The sequence below is a fragment of the Nuphar pumila genome, chromosome 4 (assembly GCF_984573655.1).
Source record: "Nuphar pumila chromosome 4, dmNupPumi1.hap1.1, whole genome shotgun sequence".
In the NCBI taxonomy this organism is placed as follows: domain Eukaryota; kingdom Viridiplantae; phylum Streptophyta; class Magnoliopsida; order Nymphaeales; family Nymphaeaceae; genus Nuphar; species Nuphar pumila.
Window position 1 is genome coordinate 31,285,457 of NC_143252.1, and position 26,620 is coordinate 31,312,076.

Genomic DNA, 26,620 nt, shown 5'->3' on the forward strand with positions numbered 1-26,620 from the left:
AAGGATTCTCTTTTCCCGAGGAAAGAGAGCCCAAAATACATGGGATACCCCTTTTCAGCTAAGTGTTCCGAGGGGCGCGGGGTGAAACGATTCTCTTTCCGTGGAAAGGAAAGAGTGGAAGAAGGTGCCGTGGCACCCTCTTCCGTGACACGCAAACATACCCTTGAAGAAAAACTTTTCGTACGATACTACTTCTCACGATACACGAGCACACTCTTAAGAATCGCGCATCCAAACCTCATACACAGGAAGGGGACAACCAACAGAATCCTTTTGAATCACATCACTATCAATCAAGAAATTAAATTTTCGTCGCCACCACCCATTAGTCCATTATGCCATTCCCATTTCCATCTCTCTTTACGCCCCTTTAACATCAACAAAGGACACCCAAACACGAAAGGCAACAGAAGAATCAATTCACAGCACACCCAAGTGATTTTGCAGGTGAAACCTTGGAGAACATTGATATCAAATCACAAATGGGTACATTTAGAGACCATACACACACCAAACAAGAGAAACATGAAAGAGAGAAAGGAGAGGAATGGACCCCAATCTCAACCGCCGAAGCCGTAGAGGGTCCTGCCCTGGCGCTTAAGGGCATAGACGACATCCATGGCGGTCACCGTCTTCCGGCGGGCGTGCTCAGTGTAGGTGACGGCATCGCGGATGACGTTCTCAAGGAAGATCTTGAGAACGCCCCTCGTCTCCTCGTAGATGAGCCCGCTGATACGCTTCACGCCTCCCCTGCGGGCGAGGCGGCGAATGGCCGGCTTGGTAATGCCCTGGATGTTGTCCCTCAGCACCTTCCGGTGGCGCTTCGCTCCTCCCTTCCCCAGACCCTTCCCTCCCTTCCCTCTTCCTGACATTTTTTCCGGATATCGGTGATTGATTTTCCTGCTTTATCTCGAAATCGTAGAGACTTCTTCGTTTTCGAGATTTCTGTGTCGGAGAGAGTTGGTGAGATGGGAGGGAGGAAGGGGTTTATTTATATCTGGCCGTTTTTTTGAAATTTTGAATCTTGAATTTGACGGTTTCGAGGCGGGTGGGATTTTGATCGGACGGCGTGGAGTATCGATCTGTGTCGAAGACCGTCCGTTATTTTGGAACATCGATCTTGGAATATCGACGGTTGTTGGTTGTTGCTTAGTCGTCGGTGGATAGATATATGGTGACAGCCACTGAATTCTTTTGTGTTTTTCAAGAGAGAGAGAGAGTGTGTGTGAAAATGGGTAGTGTTTCTGACCGGAACTAGGCATAGGGCCGAGCCGGTCAACTCTGTCAGCCCGGCCTGCTAATGGACTGAGCTGACCAGGCCATTGACCAGTCAACGGCTCAGCCCATTTATTATAGGGCTTCGTAACGGGTTTGGGTTTAAAGAAAGGCTCATAGTTTGGGCAGGCCCAAATAAGAAGATTCTTACACAAAACAATCCTAGCCATGTGTGTGTACAATTAACCTTTGGTGCAATTAACTATTTTTCTTCTAAAATTAATGCAGTTAATTAGGTAATTAAAAATAATTAAAAAGTTTTCATGTACCCAAGCTACTATCTGATTTTTAGATTTCATAAAAAAATAATTTTACTTTTTTTATAACTTAGGCTCATTGAGCCGGCCCACTAATGGACCGGGCCTAAAATCCGGGCCCATACCCGGCCCATTGCCCACCCCTAACCAGAACTAGTGTTTTGTGTGTAGGGATGTAAATGGTTCCTATTTGGGTTAGATGTAGCTAATACTGGATCCATTCGGATGTTTGTTAAATTGGTTTCAATTGAGATCTGTATTCAGATGGTATCCCAGTCTTGAAGGAATCACTTGTCATTGAGACTAACAATTCTACCCAAGGTTGTAAGTATTGTATGGTCACCCATATCAGCAGGGCCCAAAAAAATATACGTAGCATAGCGTATCATATTTTATCGTCAAAAAATCATAATTTTTTAATACAAAATTTTCAAAAATTCTAAAAATATAAAAAAAAATCAGAAAAAAATTCAAAAAAATCATAACACACCAAACAATCGGATTCAGATATTCATCAGAAATATCAGCATTTTATTATAATTGGATATCATTTTGGCTTACCAAATATGACTAAATGTGGATTCGGTCAGATATCAGATAAAATCCAATCGATTAACATCATTATTTCTGGATACTGGTCGGTCACGTATGATCCTTATGGGTGACATGTGGACCTAATTGGATTTGGAGTGAGATCGGATGTGAGAAGTTATTATAATATCGATATCCAATTAGCTCAACTAGCTAATTGGATATGAGTTTTTACATGTGACGTTAATTTGATTTAGATTCAGATGTAAATCTCGCAACAAGAATCCAAATCCAACTACTAAGCCGAAGCTACTAGCTTTAGCAAATCTGACAATGGACTCAGATCCAGTCAGATATTCGACCCACATCCGATCCGTCGACATCTCAACACGTTACACACGTGGTAGTCACTACTCACTAGTCACAAATATTGGCCATGTGTGAGCGTGCATGTTCTTAAAACAGCAAACTTCTTAAAATATCTGTTTTAAATAAAAATTTAAGTAAAACCGTGACAAATTTATTCTAGTGTATCTGATTTACCATGATGTTTTAAATTTTTTAGAAAGTATTTAAAAGCATTAAAGCTATAAGCAATGTTGTTAAAATAGGTTCACTAAGTGAATTGGTTTATTTAATCAATGTGCCCAACCCCAACCCCGCCTCTCTCTCTCTCTCTCTCTCTCTCTCTCTCTCTCTCTCTCTATTGTTCAAAGGTTAAGGTAGTAGGCATGGCACCTGCATCCGATTGTCTGATGCCCGGCGGTTTCTCCGACATATCATTTGATCTTCTTCTTCTTCTTCTTCTTCTTCTTCTTCTTCTTCTTCTTCTTGTGCATTTCTTTTTCTATGGCAAGAAAATGTTGTAAATGAGAGAAAGCCGGGTATTGATAAACCAAGTGCTTTTGCAATGGATGTGGAGGGCTCACCTATGAAAACGTGTGGTCCTGGTTCCAGTCAATATGTTAATGTCGATCATGGTGTCTTGTTGATGCTGAGTTCTCTTCCGATGACAGTTACAACTAGGGGTGTCAATACAATAAAAGCTAAGATTCGGAACAAGGAGATACGTAAGAAGGTAGGCATTGCACCCATTGAAAATAAGATGAGAGAGAATCGTTTACGGTGGTTTGGACATATTCGGCGAAGGCCTAATGATGCTCCAGTTAGAAGGATGGAGAAATGAGAAAATATATTAGTTAAAAGAGCTCGAGGTAGGCCTAGGAAGACATGGATGGAGGTGATAGGAAAGGATATGAATGCTTTGAACCTCACCAAGGACATGGCATTGGATAGAAATGATTGGAGGAGAAGGATTCATGTGGAAGACCCATAATGATTTTCTTTGTTGGTTCATATCGCCGACCCCAATTATTTTGGGATGAAGGCGTAGTTGTTGTTGTTGTTGTTGTTGTATTGGGTTCAGACCTGGGTCTAATCGGATCCACTATAATAAAAATTGTACCCACTACATGAACCAAACTCAGACTATACCCGATAAAATCATATTTTTTATCATTTTCACATTGAAAATTTGTGGGTTTTAATCGAAACTCGGGTCTGGTATAAAACTTCACAAACTATAATTGAGTCCATGTATTAATTGGACCTTCAGGTCTGAACCCGAGTTTTAATCGAGTCTTCTTATTTATCACCATACCTGAACCCTATAGGGTTTGATTCTAGTCAGGTCTGGGTAAACTAGGCCCATTGACACCCCTACTTACTAGGGCATCACCCATATATTATTTGATTGTCTTCTTCTCCTTGTGCTTTTTCTTTTTCTAGGGTTTAGATTTTCTTGTGTTTTTTTTGTCTAATTAGCATTTGGGCTTTTAATTGTGATTTTCCAATTAGATGAATGTTTAATTAGGTATTTTCTATATTTTGTGAAGCAATAGAGAGGGATATGGCCCGTCCTACCCTTATAGGCGATGAGCAACATGATGCCGCGAGGCATAGCTACACACACACCTGCGTCATGATCTTGAGCCCGTATTGTTGTCTTGTTGAGGGGACAAGCCCTTGTGGGAATTCATAGAAGTTCAAAATGGCGATAAAATTTGGCTGAAAATCTCTATCGAGCTTGCACTCTCCAAGTAGACGCTTCTAGTCGATTTTTCTGGAGAGAACCCCCAAAACATGTGAAATGTCAGTATGCTTTCCAGGAACTTCGTTCCCTATGAAAGTTTGCAACTCAAATTAGATTTGCTTCGATCTAACATGGACTTTTCCTGGTTAGATTGAAATCGACGGACGAGATGACTTGTAATCTTCATGAAGGGCCTTGGAAGGTTGTGGGCATAGTGACAAAAGTTAAAAACGACAAAATCTTGATAGTAAAAAAATTCAAGAGTTTTCAAAAAAAATCATAAATGTCACATTTTTCGGTAAAATCTCAGTAATAAGTAATAAATTAAAAAGATATAAAAATAATTTTTATAAGGAAAATATAAATAAAACACATTTAAAAATAAAAATCTTGGGGCTTTTCATGATAATTATATGCTAAAACCGTAACTATCGTGATATTTGTCACGGTTTGAAAATCTCTTAAGAAATTACTGTTTTAAACTTTCAGGCACTTTCCCACAATATTATCAGAAGATTTTTTATAAATCTTGTGCTATTTGTTAGAGAGGTTACGGGTCGAACTCCAGTGGCACATCAATGGGTCCCGGGGATGGATCTGAAGTTGCAGGCTTCTAATTAACAGGGTCCCCCTCTGGCTTTGGATGCTTGGTTTATCCGTTGAATGTTGAACCAAAGATATATTTGAAGGAGTTGTGTCCTTCTTGGAGAGCAAACTTCTTGATGTGGATAAGCATACACGTACATGGAATGGTGTGCTCTTGATTTTTATTTTTAAATGTGCATTATTTATATTTTTCTTATAAAATTTATTTTTTATATTTTAAAATTTATTCTTTATTGTCAAGATTTTATCGAAAAAATGCAAGATTTATGAAAAAATTCAAAATCTCCTGAGTTTTTGACTCCCAAGATTTTTGTCATTTTTAACTTTTGTGTAGTCGTGCTCCTGAATTTCATTCAGAAGTCTAAAATCTGAAGTTGCAATCATTAACCGTCAAACTTTCAATCAGGAAAGTGTGTATGAACAAAAAATTAGGTTTTGTTTCGAGTATGGGTCTATGAATCACTCGATGGCAACCTATCCTCTATGAAGGTCTGCTTTCAGGGTATAAGGTCATATGGTCATAAGTGACTATTGGAGTGGCTATTCCAACAACCACGTTCCAAGAGAAGTGTCTCTTGAATAGATACATTTCAAGAGAAGAGACTCTTGAGGGATGAAGGGATTTCTCTCAGGGGTTGTGTCCCAAAGCTTGAACTCTCTTCTTTATCTATAAATGCAAGTGAAACAGTGTATGAAAAAATAACACAAGATACACAACAATTCATAGCAAGTAAAGAAGAGAGTTGAGAGTTCGGACCCCCTGACGATTTCAAGTTTAATTGTGAGGCCTTCATCCCGCTGCAATTTTGGCTTCGTGCAAAGTTGTTTTCTTACATTGGTATCAAAGCCAGGTTGTGCGGGCTTGATAGATCCCTGTCAGTGAAAGTGTGCACGTCAGTATTTCTGTATCACCATCACCAGGAAAAAGAAAAAGAAACAATTTAAACAAGAAAATAAGCGATTAAGGTCAGTGAAGATTTTTTTTTGTTTAAGAAAACTCAGTTTATCAGGGTAAAAAATAATAATAATTTATTGTAGGACCGACTTTGGCTTGCGTCGAAACCACGCACGCCCAAATCGAGTTTTAGTGGTTTCCTCCATCTTGTAGGGTTGCTGCCGGAAAACCAAAAATGTAGCAGGCGACTGAAGAAAGTCGGGCCAATGTTGGTACGGGTTGATCCGGCGAGCCATTGTCGGGAAAAAATCGCATGCGGTGGCAGCAACTAACGCCCAAATGGAATAGGAACTGGTGGCTCGGCAGAAATCACATTCGGCTGCAACCCGTTGCCGTAAAAAGCATCTAGTTGTCGCCCGTTGTCGAAAAAAAAATGAAAAAGAGGAAGGAGAAGGGGGAAGAGTAGAGACTTACCTGCGCTGGCTGGAAGAACCTGCCTAAGGAACCTTTGTCGGAGATTCCAGCAGCGGCGAGCTCCTTGTTCTTCCTCAGACTGACGGGATTAGTCGTTGGGTACTACAGTGTACGACAACCGTCGGATAAGCTGTCTGCAGCAGCGTGCGATGGCTGTCGGACAGGACGCCTGCAACGGCGTGCGTCGATCGCTGGTCACCCGGTCTCAAGCGGCATCCTACCGCCGACGAATAGCCAAGTGCCATGAGCACTCGCCAGAACACCGACCGAACCCCCCTTTTTCCCTCTACAAAGACATCAAACACAAAAAAGAGGAAGGGGAAAGGGTTTCTGGCTACCTGGGAATCGTAGGCAGGCCGAATGGAGTCGCCGGAAGAATTTTTGTCAAAAAATCAAGCACTGCTTCGACGGGCAGCGGTGGCGGCCCTTCTCTGATTTTTTTCCCCTGAACCTTTCTTTTAACGAAAAGGAACCCTAATTGGGTTCCTCTTTGTTTTAACCTATAAGGTTAAAAAAAAGGTTTCAGAACAAACCTGAAATTTTATTAAAGATTCTAAAAAAGGGGTTACCTTTTCTTGAAAAACAGAAAAACCATTTCTTATTTTTCAAAAGGGTGGTTCCTTTCTTTTTTTTTAAATCAGGAAAACTCTTAATTTCAGAAAGGCATTGATTTTCTTTAAAATTACAGAAAGAGGATCAAACATTTCTATTTAACTCAAAATTTCTATTTTGAGGTTTCTACTTTTAGTTTTGCTTAAAAAGGCTTCTGCCTTTTTGGAAATTGCAGAAAAGTGTCTGAACTTTCTAATTAACTCAGAAAGTTGCAGAAACAGGTTTCTATGTTTTTGTTTACACAGAACCCCTCTTAAATATTTCTGAAATTACAGAAAAGCGGTTCTGAGTTTCAGAAAACCACCTATTACTTATCTTTGTCAAAAAGTGCTTAAATTTAGCAATTTTTGTGAGTTTCTTGCATACTTAAAGATCATATTGCATGATAAACTAGTTTAAAAAGATTAAAACTAGTTTTAGTCACAAATATCAGTTGAAATATACTTTATTAATTCTTATATTTGTTCGTAATTAAGAAAATGGCAAATCAAATAGTCATGCTGAGTTATCCAAAATCGAAAAACTCAATGGGACGAATTTTGGAATATGGAGAAGAAAAATAGAATATCTATTGACACATGACAAGACCTTATACATATTGAACAATGCAAAATTTTCATTAACTGATAAATCAACTGAAAAAGCGAAGAAAACTTACAAGTTTATTGAAGACTATCAACTTGCTCGAGCAACTCTTCTAACATTTATGCAAGATGATCTCATCCGAGTATTTGAAGATTTTGACACTGCAAACAGGATGATGGAAGAAGTCAAGAAAAAATATGATAGGACTTCAGAAACCCATATTCAACTTCTTCTAGAGCAATACAACTTTTGCAAAATAAAAGAGTCAGATAATGTAGTCGATCATGTAAATTGAATGCTGGTAATCACTAAGGACTTAGCCATAGCAGGAAATGATATTCCCGAGCACATTCAAATTTTCACTATATTAAATAGTCTTCCTCCAACATGAAAGATTGTGTCGATTGACATGAGGTTAAACCAGAAAAGCCTTACTGTAACAGAACTCCCTCTTCAATTAGCTCTTGAGTAAGAGCACATGTCAAAAGACAAAAATGGAGAAGTTATGAATACTCAAGAATCCTTTTCAGCAAATTCTCACAAGTTCAAGCCTACAGGCACATTCTTTAAGAAATTTAAGAAGAATAAATTCAACAAGAAGTGTTCAGTGCAAACCAAGAACTTCAAGACTGCAATCAGAGGAGCATGTTTCTCTTGTGAAAAAGTTGGGCATTTCAAGAATAATTGCCCAAATAGAACCAAGAAAAAGATTCCAAGAAAGCAAGTAAATGGAGAACGAGAATTAGTATGCATTGTATCTGAATCATTAATCGCAGATAGTGATCTCCCAGGGTGGTGGATAGATTCAGGGGCGACATGTGTCTAAGACAAAGGAAGGACTTGTAGAAATGAAGGAGTTGAAGCCTGGAGATCATAAGGTGTATATGAGAAATAACACCTATAGTGATATGGTTGGGATAGGGACCTATAGCTTCAAGTAGAAGGGACGAGTCTTCTACTAACAAATGTACTTTATATACCTTTCATGAGAAGAAATCTTTTAGCAGTGAGAGACTTTGTTAAAAATGACTTTGAAATCCCTTTCGAGGTGACAAGGTCACTATTAGGAAAGATGAAAAAGTGAAGCTCAGGGGTCACTATGATGCTAACCATGGTCTTTTTCATCTTAATGTAACTCCTTCTACAAGGAATGCAATGAATATTTCTGGTTATATTGATTGTGCATTTAATGTAGATGCATATTTATGACATTTAAGGTTAGGGCATGTAAATATCAATAAAATGAAAAGAATAATTCACATGAATTTATTACCTTCCCTTAAAAATATAGAATTTGAAAAGTGTGAACCATACATATCGGAAAAAATGTCAAGAAAACCCTTTTCTAAAGGAAGTAGGTCATGTGATTTGTTAGTTTTGGTACACACAGATATTTGTGGACCTTTAACAGTAGAAACACATGAAAGAAAATCATATTTCATCACATTTATAGACGATTACTCTAGGTATGGATACGTATACCTAATTTCTAAGAAATCGGAAACTCTAGAAAAGTTTAAGGCATACAAACATGAAGTTGAAGGATTATTAGGAAGAAAAAATCAGGTTATGAGATCAGATAGAGGAGGTGAATATAACTCTGATGAGTTTAAGACCTGCACTGATAATAATATAACTCATCATACAACAATGCCTTATACGCAACAACAGAATGGTGTAGCAGAACGAATGAATAAAACTTTAATGGATATGATAAGATCCATGTTGGCCCATACAAATCTTCCCAAGAAATTTTGGGGAGAAGCAATTTGCACTGCCATGTATATCCTGAATAAGGTTCCTTCTAAAGTTGTAGAGCTTACTCCCCATGAATTATGGACTGGTAAGATGTCAAACTTGAATCATTTACGAAAGTGGGGGTCACCTGCTCATGTGTTAATTCCTAATCAAATAAGCAACAAGTTAAATAGTAAAACTATCAAATGCAAATTCATGGAATACCCAAAGGGATCAAAGGGATATTATCTATATAATCCTGAAAAAGGATTTATAGAGAGTAGAGATATAGAATTCTTGGAAACTCAAGAAAGCATTTTTTATCCTGAAGATGATGATGTCTTTCTAGATATCATAAATGATCCTGGGATACCCATTCAAGATCTAGGGCATAACGATCCAATTATGAATAATGAACAAACTTCACAACCAATAACTGGACAAAAAAGAACAAGAACTCCTCCATCGTATTTAAATGATTATTATATATTCTTGGGTGAGAAATTATGTTATTCCATAGATTTGGATGAAACTCTTGATAACTTGAGTTTTAAAGATGTGATTGCTTCTAATGAGTCTGAACTCTAGAAGAAAGCAATGAAATATGAGTTGGACTCCATAGAAAAGAATGGAGTTTGGGAACTAGCTACCTTGCCTAATGGATATAGAGCAATTGGTAGTAAATAGGTTCTCAAGAAAAAACTTAAGGCAGATGGATCTATTGATAGATTCAATGTCAGATTAGTAGCAAAAGGCTATACTCAACAAGAAGGGATTGATTATGAAGAAACTTACTCTCATGTACCAAATTAGCATCTATTCGTATAATGTTGGCATTGGTAGCTTTATTTTGATCTTGACCTATATCAAATGGATATAAAAACCACCTTCTTAAATGGTGAATTAAATGAAATTATTTTCATGCAACAACCAGAAGGTTTTGAAATTAAAGGTCAAGAAGATAAGGTATACAAGTTAAACAAATCCTTGTATGGACTTAAACAGTCACCAAGACAGTGGTATTTGACCTTTCATAATGTTATAACCAAATTGGGTTATGAGGCAAATAGTCTAGTTCATTGTGTATATGCCAAGAAAAGTGGGAGCAAGTTTACTGTGTTATCCTTATATGTTGATGATATATTAATTACAGGAAATGACATAGACATGATAAGTTTGACTAAATCATGGTTAAGTTCTTAATTTGAAATAAAGGATATGGGTGGGGCTTCATATATCCTCGGAATTAAAATTCACAGAGATAGAAAATCGAGATTGCTATGTCTGAGTCAAGAAAGATATTTTGATCACATTCTAAAGAAATTTAGAATGGAAAGTACCAAGGCAAAAGGTACTCCTATAGTAAAAGGCCAAAAACTAAGTAAGAATGATTGCCCAAAAGATGGACAAGAAAAGTTGAATGTTCCCTATGCTCAGGCAATTGGAAGCTTGATGTATGCAATGCTTTGTACCAAACGTGACTTAAGCTTTACTGCAAGTCTAGTAAGTAGATATCAAAGTCACCCTGGGCTCTCTTACTGAAAAGCAGTGAAGAGAATTTTTCGATATCTAAAGGGAACTAAGAAACTTAAGCTATACTAAATCAGATAGTTTAAAGCTTGTAGGATACTCAGATGCTGACTTTGCTGGTGATAGGGGTGAAGCAAAGTCCACCTCTAGTTATGTATTTATGTTAGGAGGTGAGGCAATTGCATGGTCATGCAAAAAACAAGGGTGTGTGGCACAGCATACCCAGGAAGCTGAGTATATAGCTTGTAACATGGTAGCCACATTTGGTGTGTGGATAAATCATTTCTTAAATGAGTTGAAATTAGACATTCCAAAAGATCCAGTTCAACTATATTGTGACAATAAAGCTGCTATAAGACTAATACAAACAGGAGCAGATAGCTCTAAAAGTAAGTATATTGAAGTTAAGTATCAATATATTCATGATATGCTTATGAAAAAGGAAATAGCAGTGGACTATGTTCCTTCAAGTGACATGGTAGCAGACCCGCTAACCAAGATAGTCATTGAGGATGTTTTCACTAGACATGTGAGTCAGATGGGACTCAGATATGTCTAAGTGGTAAATGGGTAAAGATTACTCAGAAAGCGTGTATGCAATGTTCCGGTTGAGAACAAGTATATAAACACAAGAAGTCCCTTATAGCTAAGTGGGAGATGTAAGGTCATATGGCCATAAGTGACTGTTGAAGTGGCTATTCCAACAATTACGTTCCAAGAGAAGAGTCTCTTGAGGGATGAAGGGATTTCTTCCAGGGGTTGTGTCCCAAAGCTTGAACTCTCTTCTTTGTATATAAATGCAAGTGAAACAGTGTGTGGAAAAACAACACAAGATACACAACAATTCATAGCAAGTAAAGAAGAGAGTTGAGAGTTTGACCCCCCCTGACGATTTCGAGCGTAACTACGAGGCCTTCATTCCGCTGCAATTTCGGCTTTGTGCAAAGTGGTTTCCTTATACAAGGAGCCTATTGTTCCCATCATCGGATGAATGGCAACAAGTGAAGGTGCACTATCACACCCAACCTCCAGTCTCATAACGATAAGAAGAATCGGGCAAACTGGTTTGCATGCAGCATTGTTGAACTTTGATCTTCATGATGGTGTTGACACTCAACAAGAAAATACTGTAAATGACAAAAACTCGTGCATTGATAAATTGAGTGCTTCTACGATGGATGTGGAGGGCCACTTATGAAAATGTGTGGCCCTGGTTCCAGTCAAGATGTTAAAGCTGATCAGGGTGTTTTGCCGATGCCGAGTTCTCTTCAGATAACAATTATCAAGAATATAGGGAGAACAAAGTAGTTGAGCAATCACACACCAATGTCCAACTATCAGGGTGAGGCCTAGGTGGCAGCAAGTGATATGTCATGTGTCGAGTCAGATGGGGGCCAAGAAATGGATGATGTTGTTGTTGTAATGAAACTATAAAGTACAAAAGAGTGTCTCTTATGGGCATATAAAATACAAGAATATACCACTTATGGGTCAACACAAGTCACAATCACATAAGTCATTTGGGAGATAAAACAAAAAATAAAAAATATAGATATTATTGAGAATAAATGCTTGAGAAAGCATTAAATTTACAAGAAGGAGAACACTCCTCTTTATACAAGACACAATCAACATTGGGCCATTGAGACCTCTCCAACCACTAGAAATAAAGTCATTGGGGGAAGTCTCAATGACTATATAGAACATTTACTTACATGCAAAAAATACAAAAGACTATTATGCCCCTAATGAGCAAAACCTATTACAATACTATAAAAAACTAAAATACCTCTAATGTGTTTTTTTTATTACAGTACTATAAATATTATATATATATATGCAAAATGTGAAAGAAATAAATATATATATATATATATGAATACGTATACATGTACAACTTACCACTCTCTCCAATCTTACAATTGAATTACCGAAAGTTTGTCAAGTAAGAAGTGAAACCAAGGAAAAAGAAGTATCTTAGTGAAGAAGTCAGCTAGTTGAAATTTCAATGCTACACATGGCAAGATGATAGTCTTCTTAAGATATTCTTTACGAACATAGTATCAATCCATATCGATATGCTTGGTCATTTCATAAAATGTGTGATTGACAGTAACGTAGATGGTGTTTTTATTATCACGGCATAACCTTAAGGGTGACCACATATACACCCCCATGTCTTCTAACAAGCTTTTCAACCACACAATTTCATATGTCATGGTAGTCATGACATAATCATCAACTTCAGTTGATGACATAGATACTTTCTATGGCTTTTATATTTTTAAGATACCAATAAGTCACCTATAAATACACAAAAATCAATAGTTGAGTATTTATCATTGAGATCCCCTCCCTAGTTGAAATCAGTATAGGCAATTAAGTCAGGTGGGGATAAAGAAGATAAAAAAAATCTTTTAAAGACAATTTTATAAATATCTAATAATGTGCATAACAACATGCATGTACACAATTGTAAGAGAATACTAAAATTAACTTGTTGTATGCATTGCATGAGAAATGTCAGGTCTGGTAATGATTAAATAAGAGCCTTGATCATTTGACAGTAAGAAGTGGGGTCGTCCAAGGGTGTGCTATCATGTATCTTCATTTTTGCATTAATCACTTCAGGAGTATTCATTTTTCATATGTAATTTCAATTCTGTCAACAATGTCAGTAGCAAACTTAGCTTGAGTTAGTAAATAACCACGCAGCGAATATACAACCTCAATCCCCTAAAAAGTATCTACGAAAATCTAGATCAGCATTTCAAAACTTTATTTTAAGATATTTTTAATAAAACTAACTCTCTATTTGTTCTCTCCATTGATGACCATGTCATCAACATAGAGAAGCAAGATAACAATATATGCATTAGATTTCTTAATAAACAAAGTAATGTCAGGATTTAAAATCATGTTTAACCATAACAGAACTAAATCGATCATATCAGGCCTTTGGAGCTATCATTCATAGTCTTCAATTGCATTTTTTTGTTGATCCTAATCAAATACATCTAGCTTCAATTTGATACAGTGTGAAGAAGTTCTTGAGAAAATAACCTGGACCTCTCGCTTTATGATCCTGCGCTCGATGTTGCCAATGATACACTCCAAACAAGTCCAAGTTTGGTTTAGGTGAGGAGGGTATGGGTGAAGTTTGGATCGGAATAGGAGGTAAAGCATGTGATGGTTCTTTTGGTATTAGATCAAATGGATTCCAGTTTGGTTTCAGGGTTTTAAAATATGAGGATACGAGGGTTAAGGATGGGTTTAGGAAGATCCAATGAAATGAATTTGAACTCATCACATGATTTTGGATCTAAATCTTCTTTAATTAGATAAAGGTTTGTGATGGGATATGAGAAAGGTTTTAAGGTAGGTTCTTTTGAATTAGACTTTACATGGATTTCTCCAACTTGGGTATGAGTAGTTTTAAGGACACGTGGGGTCTCCATGCTTGTCTTAACTTTGCTTTAATATTCAATACATGTTTCATAATTTGCTCTAAGAATGTGAGATTGGATCTTGGGACTTGAGAGCTATTTTGGACAAAATAATGGGTTTGGATCAATTATGGATCTTGGGTGAGGTTGCAACTCATGTTGATAGGAAGATGGGTTTGGGTAAAGTTCTTTTGGATTGGGTATTCAAGTTGTTGGATATGAGTAGAATTTGATTGGGTTGTATTTTGATGGTGATTGGTCATGGGCAAGATCTGATTGGATTATAATTGGGTCTAGATAATAACATCCCATTATACTCAAATTTCATTGGGATTGGTTATGAATCAAGGTTTGGTAATAATAAGTTTGGTTTGAGCCAGATCTTTACCCATAATATTGTTTGGTCTGGTCTACACTCGATTCATATTGAAACTAAAGCTTTGTTTGGGTTCAATAAGATCCAGTTTGGGTGAGATTAGGACAGAAATTTTGGGTTTGGTTCTAACCCGCTTGGTTTGAATATAGGATTTGGGCTATAATAGGTATTTAGATCAAGATGAGCAGATTTTAGAGATTTTGGGTCAGGTTCAAGTCTAAAGTAAAGGTTGGTGGGTTGAAAAGAAGTTGGAACTGGCTTGGAATCCTTCAGCTGGTTTTAAAGCCACTTGAAGAAGGGTATAAAGAAGTGTGTGATGGGTTCAATGAAACAAACCGGTTCAAATAAGAAACGATTTTCTCAAGCAACCCACCGTTCACGATAGGTTGAAAGCAAAGAGTGAAGGAGCTAGGCCTAGGGTTAGTTCAAGGAGAACCGCCCACCACCATAGGCGAGCCAGTAGTTGGTGGGGGCTCTCCCGTCGGTTGGGCTTGGCTGGCGAACTAACATCTGGTGAGGGCTTTTCCGTCGGCTGGGCTTGGCCGGTGACACAAAATGCATGCCGGGCCCATCAGGGGGCTCCCCATCTTCATCACAATGCCTGGATTACCCAAAAAAAGGAAAAACTAAGCAATGCAAAAATTGAAGCCTTGAATTAAATTCAAGTTAGGTTACGAAAACTCCAATCGACACAAAAGAGGCAAAACTTCTCTATTCGATACGTACCCAAGGTCAGCTCAAAACAGTCATAAAAAAAAAACACAAGAAAAAGTGGAGAGATCGGAAAAGGGGAACCAGAAATTCCCAATCTATCGATATTGAAAACACAAACTTAATGAGGAAAAAAAGGTTTTAAGAAATTTCAAACAGACGTCCACATCAAATTTTCTTAAAGTATGCTTATGTTTCACATTAAATCATAGTGCAGTATATTTGAGAGACTCCAAACAATATCTTGTTTGATGAGCTTCATTTCTCTCAATCCATGTTTTATCATTGATGGTCTAAATACAATGAGAGAAACAAAATCTTCCTCTTCAATCTCTTCTTGGATCAAGTTTCCTACATTGGTTGTAAGCAAATCATTAGACCCCACCCATAAATAAAAACGATGGCTCTTAGGCTCTGTTTGGGAGCCGGTATTGGTGAGAGATGAGAGGGGGAGATAGGATTGGAGATGAAAATGAGAGATGAGGTTGGAATTGTAAACAACATCGTTGTGAGAATGTAATTAAAAATGACCCATCTTCACTCCTTACACCGGCCTCATCTCTCAAAATGGGATTCCCGAACACTTCCTGAGGTATGTGTTACACCCTCATTAAATACCATCTTCTCTCATCTCCAGCACCCCCACCCCATAGTCTCACTATTTACCAATCTCAATAGCATGTGGGCTTTTCAGTTCACGACCATCTTGGTAGTATAGGGATGGCAGTGGACCGGGGGAAAGCGGGGCCCCGCCTCGCCCCGTTTGGACCGGGGATGAAGGGTATGAAACGGGGATGGAGGCGGGGACGAAGGTTAAAATCCATCCCCGTCCGGGGGTGGAGGCGGGGATGGACGTGCACTTTTCCCCGCCCCGCCTCATCCCCGTTTGAACCGGGGATGGAGGACATGAAACGGGGATGAAGGTGGGGGTGGAGGATAAAATCCATCCCCGCCAGGGAGGCGGGGCGGGGGTGGAGGATAAAATCTTGAGGCGGGGCGGGGTGGAAACCTTGTCCCCCGCCCCCGCCCCGCCCCACTGCCATCCCTACTTGGTACCTCTAAAACAAATATCACGAGATTTATAAAAATCTCACGATAATATCGTGAGAAATTTCCTGTAAGTTTAAAACTGCATTTTCTCGCGAGATTTTCAATCTGTGACAAATATCGCGGTATTTACCATTTTATCAGATATTTATCACGAGATTTTCATTTTTAAATGTGTTTTATTTATATTTTTCTATACTTTTTTATTTATTTATTTTATATTGCCGAGATTTTTGCCAGATTTATCAAAAATTTCAAAATCTCACAAGTTTTTGACTCCCGAGATTTTTGCCGTTTTCAACTTTTGTCACTATGTTTGGTACTTACCATATGCTAGACTGGTTCACTAAATGCACTCGAGATGAGCTTCAGAGTTGGAACGGCATCTTGCAAAAGATTCCATGCCATCACCAAACATATTTTGAACTATCCAGGATCGACAGAGTTGGTTTAGTGAATCGATTGTTGCAAGCACTTGGGAGGGTGTCCACGTTTATTCCTCAATTGATGGATACCAGGCTTTCCTTTTAGAGATTTGTTTGCAATCATCTCCCCTAAGGATGTGAACAGACCAGATGTAATCCAATATCTAACCCAAATTGGATAAGTTGGATTCAGTATTGAGTTTTGCATCTGAAACCAAATCCAACTAAGGTTCAAATCACATAAAATTCAAATCCAATTATGTGTAAATATCAAATTTTAAGCTAATTTTGTCTAAGTTCATTCGACTCTATTAGAATCTATAATGATACGAAAGTATATCATCTATCACAGATAGCAGTTTTCAAGATAATTGTTTATCTTGGAGTGCAGTTAAAGATTATCACTTATAAAAAAATGTGATAATCTTACACTTTTCAAAATTATCATTTATCCTTGTCTCGTCTTAATTATTTCTCATATTGGTTGTAGTTAAATTTTTTTATAAGGATCATGTACCTGTATTAATGTGTGAGTTGAGATATTAAATAAATTGAAAAGGGAAAAAGGAGAGACAGGAGATGTGAGTTTTTTCTCGTGGATGTAGGTCTTTGACCGAACCACATATATGTGTGTTATTTCTTCTTTTCTTGCTCCTCAAAAGCTCACAGGAACTCAATTTTCCTCTCTAATCTCTTATTTAATTTTTATTCAATCAATTCTTTATTTTTTAATAGACTCGATTATGTTAAATCAGAGTAGGTCAAACTCAGTAATGACTAAATCCAACCCAAATGCGACCCATTTGCATTTCTAATCTCCCCAAATCAAACAATTATATTAATCACAGTTTGGCTCTCATGGGTTTAATGGGTGATAACAGACTATGGAAGGACAAACTAGCTTGTAATTTTTTCTTTCTTTCTTTACTTCCATACATTTAGGGGTCTGACTAACCCTAGCCCCAGCTTGCCTATCCTAAAAAAAAACGAAAAAAAGATATGGTGTGTTTTTAGTGCAATATCTAACAAATTGAAGTAATGTTGTCAATATTGGTTCACTAGATGAATAGACAATTTTTTTACCATCAGATGACACAAGCCATTTGAAAAATACATTGAAAATAGAAATTTTTTCAAATACCCCCCAAAATGTTTCGGCCTAATTCATGTGCACACCAAACTTTTAAGAGTTTGCAAATGCCCACCAAAGTTTTTACCTAGGTTAATCAAATGACTCCAATTTAATTATCTCTAATTAATTCAGCTATAATTTTTTGAAAACGACCATGCTACCCATATGTCTTGCCACATGAAGCCTAGTTTTTAGGAAACTTCTATTTTTAGGAAACTTTTTTTTTCATTTATCACAAGTCGTGAGCTTATTTCTCTCTCTCTCTCTTGAGGAACCAAACAGATCCAATTGGCATAATCATCATCATGGCAATAGCCAATTGACATTCATTCTTGAAATAGTAAAACTTTTGTCAACTATAACCAGATTGGCTTTTGGGTAAAATGAAAATGCATTTAGTTTTTGGATATTTATCGGGTCAGTTATTGAGGAACCAAATGGACCTAGTTGTGCTTAGAGCTCGCATAGTCACCATCATGGCAATAACTAATTGATTTTGATTCTTGAAATAGTAAAGCTTTTGTTAACTATAACTAGATTGACTTTTGGGTTAAATGAAAATGCATTTAGTTTCAGCTCGGATATTTATTAGGTCAGCTATTGAGGAACCAAACCGACCGGTTATGTTATTGGTGGGTCAAGTGGTTGCCGAGTTGATTAGTTTATTGTAATTTAAGCTATATATAAATAATCAACACTTAATTTTGTGTACTGGTTAGTGTCTTCTTTCCTATTGGTGAGGTGAAGGGTTCAAGTGACATTGTAGTCATTTATCCAAAACATTCGGTCGATAGCCCTACAAACTGTCAAACTTACTATGACCATGCTTCTAAAATAAGGGCAAACTAGTAATTTTATTTTGCCAGTTATAATGGTAAAATGATAACATCAAAACATGAATTGAGTTAACCCAAGATCAATCCTACATTAGTTTATAATTAAGGTCATTTGATTAACTGAGGTAAAAACTTTGATGAGCTGAAAACTTAGGAGTGTGCATGAATTAGGCAGAAACGTTTGGGGGGAATTTGAGCACGACTAAAAGAAAAGAAAAAACATCTGAATAGGCCCTTTTAGAATCGCTGTTGAGCCAATTCCATCAGAATCGCGCCGATTCAGACCGATCTTAATAATATTGACATGAACCAGCGAGCCTATTTAGATGGGCTTGATAAAAGTTTTTGGCTCCACCAGATTCAGCACTGTATGATGAAATCCCACCTACACAGATCCATGCAGAGCAACAACTTACAAAAGGTTTAGTCGCCTTTCCAAGTAAACCTGTGGAATTGATTATTGGTTGGCGTGATTTCACATTAAACTCCAACTCCGAATCTTACACCAATTTAAGGCACATCTGACTAGGACAGATTTGGTAAACCCACAACAGAATCGAACAAGGCCCTTTGACATACCCGTTTGTGGGGGTGTGCAACCCCCCCCCCCCTCTCTCTCTCTCTCTCACACACACACACACACACACATTTGTGTATATTCACCTCTCTCAAACCACGAAAAGTACCAATATTTTGCACGTATAATTCGTTTTATAGAAAAGGTTATTTTAAATACTGTAAAGAGCAACACACCAAGTTAATGAAGTCACTGTTTGGATGCCTCCATCTTGAGGAAGAATTGGCTACCGCTTTCTTGCAACCAAAGACAAAATACAGCATTCGGGGTCATGGACTAGTCCATGTTTGTGACACTTCAAGACACCATAATAGAGAGAGAGAGAGAGAGAGAGAGAGAGAGCTGCTTCATGAATAAATGTATTTCTGCATTCCAGCAGAAATCCAATTTCACCAAATTTAGTAAGCAAAAGTACTGAATATCAAACAAACATGCAAAGGATTAACCTCTCTATAATTACCCAGTATCTTTCAGCGTCCAGATCAATCCAAAACTTACACACCACTTAGTGTTTAGAGAAATGAATCTTAAGAGCCTGTATGAGACCTTTGAATAGTTACTCTGTGGAAGAGTTACCTCATGTTTAGCAATGGTAAACCCTCTTGACTGTTCCAATCGGCCGAAGTGCACAACTATGGTATGTGAAACGAGGAAGGGCCTTGTATCTTCATTCGGCGTGCGTACCCCTTAGGATGAGCATTAATAAGAAAATAGAATTCGATGCGCAAAAGCATAGATAACTTCATACGCTCACCATTTACAAGAATTTCCCATAAACAGATGGGAAAACAATAGAACTCCGATAAGGACCTTATTCCTTCCATTCCACAACAATTGAGCTCTAGAAGAACTTGACCATTCCACGGCCTTCTACGCTGAGCTTTTGTGCCTGCAGCTGCTTTTTCTTTGGTGCTTTCAGTTGTTGCAACTTCTTGTTCATCTGATTCCAACCATGAGATGAGAAAATTTATAATGGCATAGAGAACAAAACTAAATAATGTCTACTAATTAGAACTGATAACAAAAACTGAGACCAGGAATTCAAGCAACAGTGCAGAAGTCTTCTTTTTGGAACAAGAACCGTCCTATATAGTAATTCTGTTCAGCAGCTCAGATAATGTAAGAATAACTGCCCCAAAACATAGGATAAAATGAACGGCCAATACAGTTTCAACCAAGATGACAGACCCAAAACGTAAGATAAAATGAATGGCCGACACAATTTCAACCAAGCGACTCCACGTGACTTGTGTAAGGAGGCGTTTGAAACATGGGACAAAACCCGCCCAGTGAAGGGTTGTCCCACGTTTGCAAAACACAACACCTGGGGCAATGCGGCCCCAGCATTTTGTCCCAATATGAATGACTACCAGAAAAGATAGGATATTAAACAACTAGTAACAAATTACCAGTGCAAAGATTGGATTAGCAGAAGATGATATTTTGTGAAGGTCTAACAGAGACAATCCAGATTCTACAGTCTAGACACAAAGACCAAAAGGAAACCAGCTCCACCTAAACAATCTGTAAAACTGGGCATAGAGAGGTCAGCAGGTGACTCTGAACACATTTAAGAGCTAAAGTCAATGAAGACAAAGCCGGAGAAAACACAGCACACAAGATGCTTTTCCTTTGTTGCAGGAAATGCACCACCTAATTCAATAACCACCAGAATGAAAGAAATAAAGATATTCGATGTCTCTGTGTGAAACATAGTCTTCAAATATGGGGCAAATGCGTGTGAGCATGCACCTGTGAAACTATACAACACTACCATTATGCAGAAAGTTGAAACTGCATGTGTTATTTATCTACGCAATCAGACCACATATATGCGTTTGTCATGATTTGTTAATTAAAAACCATGTTTTTGGATCAGATTGTTTTGGTCAAACGCGAACAAAAAGGATCTTTCTACTGTAATTTGGTGCATCGCAGCGCATTGAATATTTAGATTATTTGAAAAAACTTTCTAAAAGTCGAACAGCACAGCGGAAAGAAAACATTGGACCCAATGATTAAGTAACGGAACCAATCTTTTTCAGTTCATCTAGAACCCAAACGAGACCTCTTATATGAAGATTCAATTCCTCATCTAAGAGATTTTCAATAGCCTTTCATTATTCTAAAATACTTAAATAAGATATAAAGTATCAACATTGAAGGAGTAGATTTTGCTTGAACTTCAGAGTGGCAGCATAGGCCAAGAGGTTTCATACGTGATTAAGCACCTATAACATATTAAACAAGCTTGTTTATGGAGAAAATCCACAAAATCAGCTGACCTGCTCAGTGTATAACCTACAAAAAAAAACCTTAGAAATCCACAAGTAAAAGAGATGATCAATGGAACAAAAACAACGAAGTTAATGAAGAAAACTGCAAATCCAGCATATTGATCTGCAGTTCGCAGCTCGTTTGACAAAACAAATTCTCTCTTCTTTAACCATAAGATTATCCCCATAAATAAACAAGAAAAGAAAATCAAAGATTTATTTTATATGCAGCTTAAAGTCTTCAATTTCCATTACAATTCTAACTCTAACGCACTAGTGTTATGTGCAATAGAAAATTCCACGAGCACAGAACAATGTATAGGCCAACCACAACAATGGAACACCATGAATTTGATCCAGATAGTTGCCAGATACAAAGGACCACAAATTCTTTCTATATGGACATTTACAACAATAGAAAGACTTAACACGTTATTGCTTCGGGCTGCAAATGCAAATAGCAACCAATTTATCAAAGACCCAGGAAAAACCAAAAAATCACCTTTATCCGACGTTCATCTTGTTTCAAGTGTTTAGAACGCGCCCTAACTTCCTCAGGATCTATCTTTGATTGAGGCCGAACCACAAAATCTAAAGGCAAGGCTTCTGGCCGAGAAGCATGCAACCTGGGAGCAGACTGCCCAGATTTTGGTTCCCTAAAAAATGGGAAGAAAAATCAACACAGAAACACAACAGAAAACATAAGCAATATCAAAATTATAAAATGATCCACAATCCCATCTTACTGTGAAAATGCTGCTATATCAAGATCATCATCTCTAGATTGAAGACCTGCAGCCTTAGCAGCCGGCCTGTTCAATAGAAGAGTAACAATGGTATGTCAGAGACTCAGAATATTAGCCCAGGAAGTCAACAGAAACAAAGCAGGTAAACATTTTCGTTTTCTGTTCCAAATACTTCTTCACAGGTGGCCTTCGAAAGGGAACTCTCTCATCATCATAGTTCTTCATGTCCTCAAAACGAGTACTCTTTTGGAATATAGGTCGACTCTGCACCAAATCAATTCCACATAGGCATCAGCATTTTTAATTTGCAAATGAAACTCAAACATGTATGAAGAATTAGTTGATTTCAATAAACATAATAAAGATATTTCAAAGTTATGACACAATCAATATATGGTAGGCAACAAGATATAGCAGGCAAAAAAGACAAAACAAATGTGTCCACTAAAAAGGGGAAAGAAGCAAGTCAAAATCTATCAACTTATAACGGAAAACAAATACATGGAGCATACCCATTTATCAACTAAGTCACGAGCAAGTTTTCTGTTGGAAGCAGTCTCCTCATCAGACCTTGACAAGAACATGATCACCTGCACAAAAATACAAGGTTACGCTAATGCTCCTTCCTGTATGAGCAGTTGACGAACATTTTCAAAATCACATAAAACGGAAGAGGAACATCACAAAACCTTGCCCAGACCACTTCTTTTAAGTTGTTCCTTCCTGTCATACTGCTCGACATCAATAGGCAACTGAACACAGAAGCAAGATTAGTTGTCTGTAATCATCAGAACCAAAATAAAGTGTACCAAAAGAAGAATTGTGCTAAAAGGAAAGTGCAGGAAAATAGCAAAGAATTTTTGCAGACCAAACTAAAGACTTCGAGTGTGTCAACTCATCCTTATAATAAAGTAGAAAAAAGGTAAAACTTACATCGGTTGAGATTTTCAATATAGCAGTTCGAACATTTATATTAGGCAAGCATCCATCAGGAAGAGGCTCCAGCCAATTCTTCAAAACAGACAGTATTCCACGATCTAAGAACTCTTGTTGCAGTTGTCTCCTGCAGATGTTTACAAAAGGAAATCAGCATGGTCCATCATCAGTCAAAATTATAAAAGTTACATGCAGCAACAATACATTCTGTACTAATGTCCTGAAATCTGCATACTTGGAGAGAACGTCAGTTAACATGGGCAACATCTTCAGTTTATTAATAGCAGGTTTGGCCTGTCTGTTTAATTCTGCATCCTCCTCAGCTGCAACTTCAAGCCTTGCCATAAACTGCTCAACAAGCATTGCAGTTTCCTCAACACTTCTTTCAGTTTTCTTACTTTTCTTTTTACCCATCTTGAAAAGCTGTTTGATTTCATCATCATCCTCTCCTTCCTCTGCCTGAAAATGACAAACCATAAGGAAGAAGTAGCAAACAACTTCAGTCAGGAGTGCAAATTGGCAACAATCATAAAAGTGTTCCTACTCTACATCCCAAGAGGCAGCAACCATATCTGGGGGAACCATGCCAAACAAATATGACTAGCATGGGGACATGGACACTTTTGTGAAGTTTTCTTTCATCACAAAAAACATACAAGGGGATATAGTATAAGTAGAAAAACAGAGCAATCATCTGATCTGGGGTTGGTTTGGCTTACATAGCATCAGAAAATCATGTCCCAAGTTGTTAGTCCAGCACAAAGAGATTACAAAAGGAAAATGGAAAGAACATGGAAAAGGCTACAACAAGACGCAGCAATATCCTCAAACTACTCTAGGAAACCAACCTGAGGAGCATCTCCAGCAAAACCAGCTTCATCGTCACTTCCAAAACGATTAGCAGGGTCTACACCGCTATCATCAATAAATGCATCGTCATCCTTAGTTCTTACACCTTCTTGGTCATCCTATTCCATATCCACAACAGAAGAGAAGGAAATCATTCACTATTCAAAATCTCAGGTGCAAAAAGCTAGACCACTCGCAAAGCCAAGATAGCGAAGAATGAGGAGAGTATAAATAAAATCATTATAAACAGTTGATAAAGCCAGACAAAAATAAGAATAAGAGAATACACAAGTAAATGTGCATATAAAATCTGCTTATCAGTTTAGAGTCTTTCAACTGTGTGTGCATGACTGTACGGCAACACTGCAATTATGATCCAAAACAAAACTAGGAAGTGATAAAGGTCAACAAAGAAACAGAATTGCAAACAACAAAAACAGAGGTGGTTCTAAACGATGCGCTCCATTTTTTCATCTACATTGCAGACATGTCAATATCAGCGGATAACAGCCGAACAATCACCACAAGTTTTTAGAGCAGATATCATTCAGCCAGAAGGAAAACTAGGAAGACATTGGCACAGAACAGTGGACAACTTTAACAGAAGAGTCTGTCTCCAGATAATGCATTTGGATAGCTAGGAAAACGAACTTCAAAAGATGTGACAGGAATGGAAATATGCATGCAAAATCTCAATGTGGAAAACAAAAAAAAAGGCTTCCATGAAAGGACTATTGACCAAGATCTAATTAAAACTGAGGTCTCCTTGATCTTAGAAAAATGGTACAACCATCAAAACAAGAACGCCATTATTTTTGGAGCCAATTAAAATAGGTCTGCACTCGTTTGTCGCTAAAGAATGGTAAACCTCTTCACATGCACAAATACTATACACAATCAAGAACGAAAAGATGGACATGCTACCAAAGCTGTTAAAAGAAAATGTAAGCCATGCCCTCCAACTTTGTCGAATATGTTTGCGAATAAAAAGATGGACATGGGTTCAAAGCTGCTAAAAGAAATTGTTTGTGATGCTTTTTCAACTTTTTCCACTAATAAATGCTAAACAGATGAAGTGATATGGTTTCCTCCGTCTGACTGAGACAACAGGGTATGTCTTTCTATACAGTCTCCTCAATTACATGAATAATCAGGATACTGACCTATCTTGGCAGATCAATTACGATTGATAGAAATTTCACGGCTGATGCGTCCAGCTTGATTATGCTCTGATAACATGTGACAGACCCTATTTATCCAACCAATGGTTGGTAATTCATTTACAAACCACCAGTTTACTTAAATCAAATTTGCCATCTGATAAAACAGTACGCATCACAGGGTTGTTCAATGAACTAAATGTCTTCTCGTAAAGCAAACTTTAATGAATCTTCAATACTAGAATTAGTATAACCCACAAAATCAAATGTTTTCTTATAAAGTGCTAAATCTAGAAAAACCAACTTTCCAACAATGTCTTAATAACCAGAATTACTATAGGATTTTTAGATAATGGCATAGGTACTATATCTTACTTCAGAATCAGCTCCGGCGATCGAATCCCACATTTCTTTCATCATCTCCGAATCACCACCATGACTGTGGAATCCCTCGGAACCTTCACCTTTACCACCTGATCTCGAACTCTTCCCAAATGTCTTCTCCGTCTTCGGTTTCTTCTCCCTCCGCTGCCCGCCCTCCTTTGACTTCTTCCTCTTGCGCGGCTCGCCACCCGCATCCTCCCTCCACTGCGACTTCCCCGAGTGCCCGTCCCCGTCATCCAGCGCAGCAGACTCGTCGTCGAAATCGACGGTGCTCTCGGCGGTGCTTTTCTTAATAAGCCTTTTCCTAGGCTTCGCCTTAGGCGCATCCTCCTCCTCCTCCCCACCAGAATCGAGAACGGGGGTCGGCGACCGCTCCTGCCGCCAATTTTCTTCCTCTTCGGGCTCCAGAAAATCCTCTCCATCGGAAGGCATGTCGGGATCCATCAGAGGCTCCCCATCTTCATCACGATACCTGAATTACCCAAAAAGAAAAAGTACGGGAGATCAGTAAAAGGGAGACCAGAATTCCCCAATCGATCGATATTGAAACCACAACCGAAATGGCGAAAAAAAGGTTTTCGAAGAAGAAATTTCAAACAGACGTTCCTATCAAATCATAAATTGAAACTCGAAAAAGGGCGAGACCATGAAGAATTGAAACACTCACGGATCATCTTCATAACCCATCTGTGAACGATCTGCTTTTCGAGGAATGCAACTTGGATCCTCAAGATGAGAAGAAAACTCTACTGCATAAAATTCTCTCTAATCCCTCCACCCAACAAATATTTATAGAAAAAATAAAATCATACTTTTACTTTTGGATATTCGATAGATTCAATATCAAAATATAAAGATCCAAAAAATCTTAAATTTAAAATGGATTAAGATGGATCCTTATCAAACCCGGGTCTTGCTCCCGCATCATTATTTTCGGGTTTGAGAAAACTTACCCTCAAGTTTAGATTTCGCTTGCATTTTTTTCAATTATGTCTCACTTTAAAAGTTGAGGATCCACAATACAAAAAAAAAGGATAACTTTCATGATTCAGAAACCAGTGTGGATCAAACATGATATGTTTCAATATATATCTGAAAGTCTGTGAACTATTCATAGTCTTCAAC

The 26,620-nt window shown here is 37.8% G+C and overlaps 2 protein-coding genes across 5 annotated transcripts; both read right to left on the bottom strand.

Moving 5' to 3' along the window:
• Nucleotides 1-399: 399 nt before the first annotated feature.
• On the bottom strand, nt 400-940 carry LOC149839837 (histone H4). Its single transcript, XM_090002841.1, has one exon. The coding sequence runs from the start codon at nt 870-872 to the stop codon at nt 561-563; it is 312 nt and encodes a 103-aa protein (XP_089858967.1). The 5' UTR covers nt 873-940; the 3' UTR covers nt 400-560.
• An 18,550-nt stretch (nt 941-19,490) lies between these two features.
• LOC149839838 (protein IWS1 homolog 1-like) lies at nt 19,491-26,282 on the bottom strand. Of its 4 annotated transcripts, none has more exons than XR_016431359.1 (12): nt 26,163-26,282; nt 25,487-25,967; nt 23,951-24,070; nt 23,338-23,561; nt 23,100-23,229; nt 22,856-22,918; nt 22,679-22,756; nt 22,339-22,430; nt 22,167-22,232; nt 21,923-22,076; nt 19,899-20,084; nt 19,491-19,809 (listed from the first exon to the last, which is right to left on the bottom strand). XR_016431359.1 is itself a non-coding variant. In XM_090002842.1 (11 exons), the coding sequence occupies exons 1-11, from the start codon at nt 26,180-26,182 to the stop codon at nt 19,986-19,988; spliced, it is 1,527 nt and encodes a 508-aa protein (XP_089858968.1). In that variant the 5' UTR covers nt 26,183-26,282; the 3' UTR covers nt 19,491-19,985. The 4 variants fall into 4 exon arrangements, 2 of the variants coding, with proteins under 2 accessions (XP_089858968.1, XP_089858969.1); XR_016431358.1 differs by having other exon boundaries at nt 19,721-19,830; XM_090002842.1 differs by having other exon boundaries at nt 19,491-20,084.
• Nucleotides 26,283-26,620: the final 338 nt, after the last annotated feature.